Raw genomic sequence first — 13235 nt, forward strand, 5'->3', positions numbered from 1 at the left:
TAAATTCATCATCCGCCTACCCTTATCTCACTTTATGTGGGGTTGGTACACTGCATATGAGTCTCCTTCACTTTTCCCTGTCTGATGTTTACCGATCTGTTACTTTTCAAGTTTAAATTAATCTATTATAATGTTAAATAATTTATACAATTTATAATGATTTTAAAGAACTTTTGTAATGTTTATGTATCTATTGTGTTTATCGAAATAAATCCACCTTGGATTGACTTGATGTTATCTTCTGATGAATCCATCGAAGTGGCTCAGTTCTTGCAAGAAAATATTTAGTATCCAATGGTGTAGCCTTTCCCATCGATATGTAAAAAAGAAGAAAAATAAAATCTAGATGCGATAGATAAGAATTTGAAGAGTTACTCAATGAATAGGGACTAATGGCGAAGCAAAGGGGATGCATTTGCTCAGCAGTGGGACATTATAGAATTGTATTATGAATTTGAATCAAAATCTCTTACTTCATGAAAGAGACACGCTGTTCTTTTCCTTAGCCGTTCGCGTCTGAGGCGTTCCGAAGCCCGTGGTAATGTATATCGACGATACAAAAGAATGTTACAATATTCCAGCGTGAAGATCAAAGAGTATCGATCACCGCTAGAGGGATCCTGGGCGCGTTCAGTGCAGTGGTGGCGGTGACGCTGGCGCTGGCCGGGTTCTCTGTCATGCATTGGCTGGACTTCCTCTACTACTGCAGTTACATCAAACTCTGCATCACTCTCATCAAATACGTTCCGCAGGTAAAACTTAATATGAAAATAATAATATAACAATGTTGCTGGATTGTTATACGAACATATGAATTTGGTTGGAAAGTACGTTTTAAAAAAATTATAAAAATAAACTCAACCATCGTAAAAAACTAAATGAAAACTTAAACGCTATATTTGAGATAGTTGTCGCACATAGCTTTTTTCGTTAACGTTTTTAGTTAATTTCCCGCCATACGAAAAGTTGTTCACTATCTCGGACTGAGTGTGTAGACAAAATATTGCAAATGTATAAATAAATCACTCTGTTCAGATGAGGGCGCCACTAACATAAAAAGTCACAGTAAACAACCCATCGATTCTAGGCCTACATGAACTACAAGCGCAAATCGACCGTGGGCTGGTCCATCGGCAACATCTTCCTGGACTTCGTGGGCGGCTTCCTGTCCGTGCTGCAGATGGCGCTCAACGCCTACAACTACCACGACTGGGTCTCCTTCTTCGGGGACGCGACCAAGTTCGGCCTCGGGCTCTTCAGCTTGATCTTCGACGTGTTCTTCATCCTGCAGCACTATGTCTTCTACAGGTATGTGGTACGAGGGGGGAGCTCGTGTTCGCAGATACAATTTGTGAGAAATGTGTATAATAAAGAATATGTTGGATTTTATTCAGGCGTAAAGATATCTTTATAATCGATAGGTATATTTATAGAATCTCCTCCTGTGTGTTTCATTGTTATCTGTGACGTCACGAAGCACGCGGGCCGCGAAAAAATATTTAACCTTAAACCTTACGTACGGCTGACGTCAACTCTTTTTGGGAATGCTGTTGCTGCTTACCAGTTGAGAATAAGGAATGGTCATAGGACGGGTACTTCACGATATATTTCTGGGCTTTAGTGATAATATTCCATTTGGTCACACACCTGTTTATTTGTACTACATAGTATTGTAAAAAATACTATATAATTATTATTTGAAGTCAGGATGCGAAATACAAAATGACGTCTAAATTCCTAGAAAATTTGTTGACAGTTTTAATGTGTTGTAATCCTCTTTAAAAGAGTTGACGATTTTTAATTTGGATCCTATTACTACTTGTAGCACAACATAACCTATGTGTCTATATACCATTATATGTTATCGACGGTAGTGGGTACACAAACAATACCACGTTAAATATATCGTTTAAAAATCGATCTAAATGCTCATATAATATGGTTTTATATGTTACTTTTAATAACAGACCTGAAAACTTTTACTACGAGTTAATTGAAGCTTTATTTCTTAATATTATTGCATATTATTATTTTTTATTGAAATTTATATTAAAAAGAACTCTCACAAATTATATTTCCGACACGACCTATGTATCATATCATTACTCTAAACTTAATTTAGATATACCAATATTTGTTTCTTTTTCCGTGTTGTGTCTTGGGGCAAAACTAATATAGCTTAAAATTTTCCACTAACGCTTCATTCTCTATTTATACTTTTACGCAAATACTCGTAAGTCGTAAAATACAAACGATCAAGATGAAATTTAAGGATATGATTATTTGGACAACAAATTAAATATCGATGATACATTTATGTTTATCCAATTCAAGTGGATATGAGAAAACAAATTGGACAAATTTACAATGGAGAATATTATGCTTAAGAAACTGATCTGGGTTATTATAAAATAAATTATTATTTCTGCCGTGAAGAACCAAAGAAAATAGACAAATGAACAAAGATAATGAAAATGTCTACGGCACATCATTGGTACTGACATATATAGTAAATATATATTGGCTGAATATGCATGTTCTAAAGTCCTGTTAATCTTGAAAAAGAAAAATTCTATAATAAGGGCAAACAGAAAAACACAAGAACATAAATGTAACACAGAGTAAAAAATGTGCCTTTGTACTTTATGTACATGTGACAAAAAGTAAGAAAAAGATGATAATCTGAAGACGCCACATAATAGAGATGCCACAGCATTGATATAATTTGAAGATTTAAGACGAAATTCCACCAGAAACCGTTTAAAAACACTATTAATAAAATTAAAAAACGCACAATATTATTTGCAATTTTCAACCGTGTTGCAAGCAATAATCTCCGCTTCCCATCAACCATAAAGCAATAACCATAGACTAGAAAAATAGACGCCGCTTTGCTTCGACGCTACGACGCTTCGACGAATGGGGGAAATTAAAAAAATGGATAATATAGATGTTTTTTTGTGATTGATTATTTCAGAAGGGGGAAGAAATTTAAGATAGTCAATAGTGACGATAGTGAGGGGTCGCAAATGACGAGCAGTGGTGAAAGGGAATATTTTTTGATCCGCACTTGGTATGTATCTAGCCTTATTTTGTAACTCATGTCGGTAAGGATACTTGTCTTCCTGTATATGCTATATATATATAATGTATGAACATATCAGGTATATATTGATTGCTATATTCTTGGTGTGTTTTTATGACATATATTAGGGTGGATGGATGGAGTTGTGTGAAGTTGTGAAATTTGCATAAAATCTTGGTAACTTTTAACTATCTCGTAAGAGGTCCCAGAGAAACTTTTTGCAAAAATTACCAATTGAATATGAGTCAAGAACAGAGTTCGTCCGTTGTTTTGATAAATAAAAGTACAGGAAAACTTTCGAAACTGTTTTTTTATCAAAATCTTAATATCGCACAACTTCACCAGGCGAACTAGCCTAATATTCTTCAAATTTGAGCCATATATAAAGGTAATTTTAGCATTAATAAAACATATTGAGAATAGCTATCTTTTTAGGAATGCGTCAGAAAAGAAATACAACATCAACGAGAAGGCGTGATGACGGCCACGCGGCATTATCAGAAACTTAATCAAGATACTTTATTTTAAATTTAAATGTAAAGTGTGTTCCTGTGTATGGCGAAAAAAGGTCAATGACCTGTTATGATTCGTCTCTATAACATGAGAGATTGCTTCAAATAACAATGCAGATATTGTTCCAATCTGATATTTTATACTTGCTGGATTTTTGAGCTAATATCATTACAAGTAGGAATAATAATTTTCTTTTAATATAATCTCTCGTTTGCGTATTGGTACCTTGTACCATATATATTTTTAGTTGGAGAGAACGGGTCATTGCCCTTTTTCCCAGTTCCAATAGAGCATACTTAACATATTATTTTAGTATTAGTCAGATTTAATTAGCCAGAGATCCTCGCCATTTTCTTTGCCATATATATCTATTTTTTGCTGTTGTCTTATCTTTTGTGTGTTGTACTTACCAATTCTAAAAAGTTAATAACTATGTTAAAAAAATACTGGAGTTATTGTCATGCGAGGACATTACGATCTGCTTTTGTATGACTTAAAAATCTAAAGTATTTGTAAATTATAAAAAAAGATACAGGCCTTAGTAAGTACATAAAAAAAACTTTCTCCTTTATTAATTTATTCTGTTCATTGCTAGCTTAACCAGACTGATGTATCGTACAAAAATCTATGTTTAAAAGATACGATATTGTAAATAACACGCAATACGCGTGATTGTTAAAATTATATTGTAAATGACGAAAGTCATTTTCTCAAAATCTGTGATGTACAAACACATTTTATATTAAAATGTGTATAAATTAATCACTGCATTTTTGATTTCCACCCTCGTTACTCGCATTTCAATATATATATTTTTGTTTTTGATTACATTTCACAGTATTTTATTATTTTCAAAGTAGGTACAAAATTCAGGTCGATTAATCAAATTTCATACTTTAACATGTATATGTAGCAAAGATCATTTTTAAATGCTCTTACTTTTCTCGATTTCAAAGTAACCCATAAAACAGAATGAATCTAAAGTTTAGTCTCAAGTATGACCACTAATCTCCAATAATTTTCTCCTTTTTCATTTCCAAATACTTAGTTGAATAATGCAATTAGATTTTACATATTATTAGCTTTAATATATTTATATTTTAAGGTCCAGTTTATAATTAGTGAATAAGCATTTGTCTATGGTATTTAATAAACGAATCTTGGTTTTGCTGTCTTTTATTTTTCTCCCTCATTTCTTATTTATCTCGCAGAAGACTTTAAACTTTATATGTATGTACACATATAAGATGAAAAATTGCACATAAATTGATAAGTATGATCAATGTCTGAATATAGTGAGGAGAATATAGTTTGTATGCGAATATATCTCTTTCGCTCTAACAAGTTCGCTGGCCAGCATTGTTGGATCGAGACAGCGATATGTTTTCATACGAACGACAGAGAAAATCATTGCAAATCAAAGTAACACAGATACTTTAAAATATATACTTAATATAAAACAAATAACATATATATGTATTATATAGTATTAATATATTAAAATAGGTACTGAATTATGTTAGGTGTAAATGCTGTGACGATAATAGTTTGGATGCTGTGTGAAAAACAAAACATTTTTGTAAGTATTGCAGACATTAATGGAAGATTCGTACATACGTAATGTATGGTAATAAATATCTAATATATAATATGTCTAGCCTTGTCGAAAGACAGTAAAATACAATGATTCATATCACGTATGAAAAATACCTGTAATTCGATTCTCACAAAGCAATTCATTAGAGATAGTATATTTCCATAGAAATGAACCATTTTTTTGACTGATTTTCTTAGTTATCACAATAGAAACTCATTCTGTATCATCCTTGAGTGCAGTTAGAGTCGAGAAGTCTAGTGCCTGCATATAAAACTAAACCGTACAATTTTGAAGATTCGGCTGTGATTTTACGACTGGCCGTCTGCCTGACGTCACACCTCTATGGTAATGTTATTATTGCCTATCAGTTGTTAAGGTCATATGTTCCTTAGTTCCTTGGTCGCCTCGCACGACATCCACGGGAGTATACGATATTGGGTGGTCCTATTCTAGGGCGGGATCACATTAGAAACAGACTATACCTACATTATATATTTTTATCCGCACAGGGAGGCCCGCTACATTCTCCTGCCCGGGGCCAGTAGTACTGCAGATGATCCGGATGAAGTCGAAGAGACGAGTTCAGAAACCCCGTACCAGGGGGCGCCAGCGTAGCATGCCTCGTACTTAGAACTTTATCAAATTATAGAGGACTAAACCAGAAAATAAATAAATAAATATCTACCTTCTAGATGAATACATAGGTGGACTCTGATAAAGGCTAGATCACTGATTTGTGAATATGAACATTTTGTGAGTAAGTTTATTCCAAAATTATGACTTCGAGATCATAGATAATATTGATACAATAAAGTGGTTTGTTTTGAGATCTCTCAAACATAACATTACCGGGAAAGCTGTATGCAAATTCTATGTGTGCATTATAAATTGAGATGTCTTTCGGCCAGATTATGAAAAGAATAATATGTCATCGAGATCTATAGAGGCTGATTGTAAATAAAATAATATTAAACGACTTTAAATTCAGTATTAGAATCAGATTTGAGGAAGCCAGGATAAACCATTCCAATTTACAAGTGAGAAGAGAGTTCAGATAGTATTATTTTTAAGCGTTTGCATTTAAAATACGGGTATCGAAAACCGGTCTCTCGACCTAAAACCGTTAATGAGGATTAAGAAGCCTTATTTATTCAGAAATGCGATAAAGTACCTTGAGTTAATACATACATTCCAGAATGTCATATTTAAGTAATTTACTGCCACAAAATGGTGCTTACAAAGAAGGAATATACATTTTATTTACATTATGAACATTTTTGTTTAATTCATTGTTATCAGCCATTTTAATGACCCACTGCTGAGGCACTGGCCTTCCTTATAGATGGATAAGAAGTATGGCCATGTTCTAAGGATTAACTTGTCATCCGAAACACGGAAGAGCTCTAGTTATTACATTTTAGGTCACCCATCCAATGACCGACCATGGTGAAAGAGGCTTAACTGCGCGAACCATTGTGCCGGTGAACTCCTGTTTTTTTGTTCAATAAAATTATATAAACAAACAGGAAGTGGAAAACGATGTTCCATATTATCTTTGGAAAAAGGTAATTTGAGGGAAAAAAGGAAATTTCTTTTCTTTTTAATCCGCCTCTAAAGCAGTCAGGTATTTGAAAACGTGGAATTATTTCGCGCTTCTGTAGTCCTGCGACATTTCGGCTGTTAAAAATCAAATATAAGTATTATATAGTTGATAAAAAAAAGTTTTGGTTTTATACAGCGCAGTATGTATAGGATAGTAATAGTAAGATATAATTATGTACTTAGGTAGATACAATGCCAACAATATATAACATTAATCATATATGTAATATGCAATTGAGTGTAATATGTTACTTGCAAGCATGCAACTTTATGTAATGTTACGTATAACATGATAAGTGTTATAAGACTGCATAGCAATAAATTAATAATTATGAACAATACTAAAAGTAAATGACAGTAGTGAAGTGCAAGTGATTAAAAAAGTGATTTTAAGTGTTCATGGACAAGATATTGAAACATACGAAAATTCGTAGTGGTGATAAACGCTTAAAATATTATTTGTGCATTTGTACAGTGTGTAAATTTATATGAAGGCTTCGAATTTTTAACAAAAGCTGGTACACAACTACGAGACGAACTATTGTTTTGGGCTATAGCTACATGTTTTTTTTTCAATGGCCCAATCAGATGTGTAGACGGGAATTACAATTACCCACGGTAAAACTGATTGGGCCGTTGAGTTGTGTCGTGCCGGAAGGAGTATATAATATAGTGAATAAATGATGTAACCATTTTTTTAATTATAACTAATTTCTGTCATCCATACTTAATATTGCAAACGTGAAAATGTGTTTGTTTGACCGTCTTTCATATCAAAATGGAGCATTGAATTGAATTGGTGTGGAGATAATTGAAGAGAGGAGGGACATGGGCAATATGTTTTTGCGGGCGGAACCGCGGGCAGTAACTAGTTCGCTTATATCGTGTATTTGTATAAGGGCTTTATTTAATACAATACAATATACTTAATGTATATACCGGTGGATAATGTGTATTATTTAAGTATTTCCGTCACATGACGACGTTCATGTTTACACAGTTTTGATTACTGAAAGGGATTTTAAAAATATAATTTACAGTTATTATAAAAAATCATCATCAAACATGACGCATTATAACTTAAGTATTATTTTTAGTATCCGACTGAATATTTGTTTGAAAGTTTATTTTACTTCAGAATAAAAAATATATAAAAAAATCTTGGTGAAAAAGACAATTGTGGAGCCGTAGGTTCTGTTTCGGCTAAAAATCTTTCAATGACAAAGATTGCTATAGTTTCGGTCGGGTATTATTTTTAGTACAATGGTAGAGTTTTGTATAAAGTATATACTTTTGAATTTACCTTTTAAATGAATCGTTTAAAATTTATGTAAGACTATGTAAGATTTTTCGACTTTATAAAAAAAAAAACAAAAATGGTAATTGGAGTGCGTGCCACAAACGTAGTTATTAATGACAACAAAAACGTGGTCGATGTGTTATTTAAAGTTACAGATATTGCCCGTGCTTTGTTTCGTAGAGCGTACTTTCAAATCCTTTGTGGCTTGCATTTTTATTATTATTATATCTGTGTATTTTGTGTATAGTCACGTGCATTGATAAATATATACAACTGTATTATATTCAACAATGTAGACTAACCAATGTGAATAAAATTAATGCATCTGATTGTACGTAATTAGGTAGAAAGATTTTTAATTCGAAATGATATGTGCAATTCGTAAACTGGATTGCGAAAAATATTCTAAATATGAACTATAACCATGGCGGAAATATACATTATTTGTTATAAAAATAATCTCGCTAAAAAGCATTTAGCCTTAGTTCCAAGTTTTACTATTTTTGGCATAGTGTAGTTTATAGCACATTTATATGTATAGTTAATTATTTTATGTATCAAAGTTATTTTTCTACATAATTTAATTGCTTGTCTTGCATATGGCGTATCTATGTGTGTTACAAGTGTTTCTAATAAATTAACATGATTATCATAAATCATAGTTTCTTTTTTGCATATTGAACACAGAAATTTTCCGATTTTTTGTTTTTAAATTCGATATGGTCTCACAATGAAGCAACAACGCTAATTTAGTGTATGGTTTAAACCGGGTTTAGTCCTGGTATTAAAGATGGTCCGTGTTTTGGAATAAGACTGTGTCTATACTTAGTCAATACTATTGTATTCAATTTAATCAAAGCATATTTCGATTATTTTTATTTACGATGTCGGTATGCCTCTAGGCAATTTGAATAAAATACCAAAACCAGTGTTAAACCAGTGTTAGCAATAATAGTACACTCGAAAAGAAGAATTCACGAAACTACCCTATATACATATACCCATATTAAGTATACACCTAAGTACATTTAATTTTACATATCGACTTTCGAAAATATTCTTGATGTCAGGGAAAATTATTTATTTGCGGCTCAATTATTTACAGCTCATATAGTTTGTAGGAAGTTGTTCTGGTTAACGTTTATCTTCACGCTGGCATGTACACATCGAATATAAACAAACTTTCAGTCATGTTTATTGAATTACTTACCTACATTTAGAAAAGTTGAAAATATTAAATTGAGGATTAAACTATGTAATCGACATAATAAGTACCTATAGATTAGAGTTAGTATATTGCTGCATATTTTGAGTAGATGAGTAGAATCAAATTTAGCAAAGGAAAATTATTATGCTTTTATGTTTCTACATACCTGCGGTATATTTATATGTATTATTTAAAAGATTTTGTTAAAAATGTCACAAATGTTTTTTTAACTAATTTTGTCTGGAAATCTCAGTGGTTAAGAGCACCGTCATCGTCAGTCTGACAGGTTCAGATTTTTTTAATGTCATTATTATTTTCAAAATTAGTGAATGTACAACTCGAAAAAAAGCATCCGGCACGTTATTAAAGTCTGTTTTAGAGACAACATAGACTTTGATTCTTATTTTTTTTTTGTAATGTGAAAATATTTACTATTTGTTTAATTATCAAATAGTAACTACTTAATATTTGCAAAAAAAAAATCTTATCTATATTCAATGACAATTTACTCTCGAAAATAATCTCATTTCATGTCAACAATATATCTTTATTGCACTCTAAATAGCGTTATAATCCCCTTATCAACAAATTGTTGAGTGTACATTGTGTACCACTGACATGTGTGTATCAATTCGCTGGATATGCTCATAGTAATATCTACATGTGACTATGATTATATCCAGCGAACTTTGAAAGAATAGCAGATTTTTACTTTTTTTCTAATATGCTGCAAAATTTCACATGAAGTAATTAGGATAATGATAAATTAACACATTGACTTAACAAATTCGCGACAATTAAAACACATCTGCATTTACAACAGCCAAAAGTGTGTGTTCAGTTCAGTTAGACCTATGATTAGGGAAGTAACGCTATTATTGGCTATTAGAACTCGAGATTTGAATCGTTGAATTCAACTGTTATTCAATTACAATCTTACTCATCACGAGTTTTTCATCACTTTTGGATTGGCACATTTGGGATGTGTAGTGATCATAGTCACTGGTCTTGCCGATACATAAATAAGTAATTCATTAAAAAAAACACATTCATTGTTTGCTCTTCGCATGTAGCCATTGACTGATTCTCATCTAAAGTCAGGTATTAAACTATGCCCTGTCCAGTAATGAATTAAGTAAATTAGTCACTACCAATGCACGAAGCCACCCCATGGCTTGTCTTATATACGTATTTACTTACGATAAACGGACTTTTATCCGCAATATACTTTTGTGACATCATTGTCATATGATATGAATGCAATCTCTTTTTTCTGTTATTTGATCTCAACTAACAGTTTTGATAATTCTATTATCGCATTCGGCATTTGAATATAAAGATATATCTTGCTGCATGACATGAAAGTGCACGGCACGTGCATGGTATTCCGTTTTTATACCGGTTATTTTTGTTTAGCATGCATCTTTAAGCGGTGGTGATATTGCTTTAAATTGAGGCAGCGACAAAAAGGATAGTTGCCTGTGTATAAAATAAAGTGTGCTTATAAATGCATTCACATATGAAATGAAACACGATAATCAAATGTCACTTTAATTGATCAATTTTATGTATACTAACGTTAAGTATATTTTTGATCTCATAAAAGTATAATTAAAACGCTTTTTTACTCCAAAATTTGTGACGTCACACGTGCTTTCACTTTCATACAAGCCCCACATGTTTTTTTTATTTTTTGACACACGGAAATAAATAGTACCTATCTGACTACCCTATTGCTTAAAATGTACGGCAGATCTTGATAGAAGGGCAAATCTTGATAGAAGGGGCAAATCTAAGAAGTTCTGAGCCGTTATCAGTGCCGATGGTTTGTTGACTGTTAAGGACGCCGAAGACCTCGGGAACTAGAGAAGAAAAAGTAGGTAAGCGGACTCTGGGCTTCGATATTTCATGTCTGGATGGATGACGGAAGATGGAACCGGGAAAGCGTTCATAAAACAGATGTCCTGTTGATTTAGAGTGTTGACTTTATAATTCATGTATTAAGCCTAACTATTAGTATCATAGGAGATTTCTAAGTAGTTTCATTCCATTTTAACTAATAGTCTATTTAAGTTTGGACTTTGATCGACTTTGTATACAAACAGATGAAATGGCACAACGACCGAGACATAGTATTTTATTTATAAGACACTATGACTACTTGGCCACTGTCCAAACTGTACAGTCAGATGTGTCGCTTCTAACAGGAAAAATAGATGGTTTTACGGAACAGCTGGGTACTTGGTAATTTATTTTTAAAGAAAAGATTTTTTTTTGTAATTTCTTTGTCCAATAGTGGGACATTATTCACGCATTCGCGACTGCATGTGTCTTAGTTCGGCGACAGTGTGTGGAGCTGGCATATAACTAGCTGCGCCCCGGGGCTTTGCTCTCGTGGGAATTTCGGAAAAGTACGTAGTTAATACAAACTATAATCAAATACTCCTAGAAATTTAAATCCTGTAACGAAATAACTAATAGGTGTCCAATAATTTTATTTATCACATCGTTTTGTTCGAAAAACTTTTTTTTTTAATTTTCTGTAAGTAAGAACCCAAGACAATTTAAAAATCATAAAATCTAAGTGAGGTGTATCTTTTTAGAAATAACGATAACTATTTACAAATAATAGTAATATATTAGCTGTTGCCTGTAGCTCTGCCCGCGGTCAAATGTAAAAGCTTACATTTATTAGCTTAGGTTTATTATATCTACGTTATATTATAATCTATAAGTATCTATTTAAAATTTTTGCCGTGTTAGCGTGACCGATAGACATACAGATTTTAGGCAATATTGCTTCCATTTATAATTATATTGACTATCTGTGTAGTGTGTACAGTCACTCTATATTGGCTGAACAAACGAAATTGTGCTCTATGTACACTACCCGGCCTTGGATAAGGGCTACTGTTCAATGTCTCGGCCACAGAATTATCTGTGCCTTAATTATGTAAATTTGGCAGTCAGTGAGTATATTAATATATAGAGTGCCAAATTTACATAATTAAGGCACAGGACAAATTACCAAACAGTGCTAACGTTAGGCAGGTGGCCGATCGTAAAATCATAGCCGAATCTTCAAAAATGGGTTTCTTTCAGCTTTTTCAAAACAAGCTATTGCCCGCGGCTTTGTCTGGGCCAATATTATATACAATTATCCTATTAACATTCCAGCTCTCAAGATATCATATGGTGTGGTATCTTCAGTCTTCACACCAAAAAAAACCTCAATCGTTTTGACGTGAAAGAAGGGCAACTTTCATATTTATTTATTGGCCTTGAGAATGTTTTAAATTGTTCGAAAAAGAGATTAAAACCCAGTCAACATGCAATATAAAACGCTCGTGCGATAAAGAAGTAATTAACTAAAAATCGGTTCATGTCTATAATTAGTTGGAACAAAAGTACGAAGATTGGTGTACTTACTTGAAGTTTCAATTTTCCGACCTTAACGTCGGAATTTTAAAACACATTTGTAAGTAGATTTAATTTCAATAGGCCTAGTCTACGTTTATTATATAATAGGTACACTTATGAAACATCTGTGTCTACAAATTTTACATACACGGAACAATGTCTTACATCTGACAATAAATAAATATTATAAATAAAATAAGTTTCATTTGTACTTTATGCCTCTCATATTTCTTCATCATTAGTTATAAAAATATATTTATTAAACATCGATACATAAAATAAACACATGTAAATTAAATGAATATGAATGCCGATATTCATATGCACTTAGGTACCTGTCATTTATGTGCAAGTTTAATGTCGGCATCAAATATGTTGAGTTCCTTTTACAGCTTTATGATCTTTGTCATATTAAATTTACAACCAAACAAGGGAAATAAGCGTGTGAAGAAAATTTTGCGCGCGAAAATCTTTATGGTAGGGACATACTTAGATAACTGCCGGCTCTTCG

At 32.5% G+C, this 13235-nt stretch overlaps 1 protein-coding gene across 10 annotated transcripts in view; it reads left to right on the forward strand.

Annotated features, from left to right (window-relative positions):
* The window catches only part of Ctns (Cystinosin), a 41772-nt gene extending 33019 nt beyond the window's left edge, over positions 1 to 8753 (forward strand). For 5 of the 10 annotated variants that reach the window (XM_053747019.1, XM_053747018.2, XM_053747016.1 and 2 more), the window contains 4 exons: positions 582 to 752; positions 1088 to 1308; positions 2978 to 3073; positions 3521 to 4765. In XM_053747019.1, the coding sequence (XP_053602994.1) occupies positions 582 to 752; positions 1088 to 1308; positions 2978 to 3073; positions 3521 to 3563 (531 nt within the window). In that variant the 3' untranslated portion in view covers positions 3564 to 4765. Of the gene's footprint in view, positions 1 to 581; positions 753 to 1087; positions 1309 to 2977; positions 3074 to 3520; positions 4766 to 5704 lie in introns of those variants that run through there. The other 5 variants (XM_064436033.1, XM_064436035.1, XM_064436034.1 and 2 more) reach the window with 2 other exon arrangements.
* The last annotated feature ends 4482 nt before the right edge of the window (positions 8754 to 13235 follow it).

The sequence above is a fragment of the Plodia interpunctella genome, chromosome 6 (genome assembly GCF_027563975.2).
Source record: "Plodia interpunctella isolate USDA-ARS_2022_Savannah chromosome 6, ilPloInte3.2, whole genome shotgun sequence".
NCBI lineage: Eukaryota > Metazoa > Arthropoda > Insecta > Lepidoptera > Pyralidae > Plodia > Plodia interpunctella.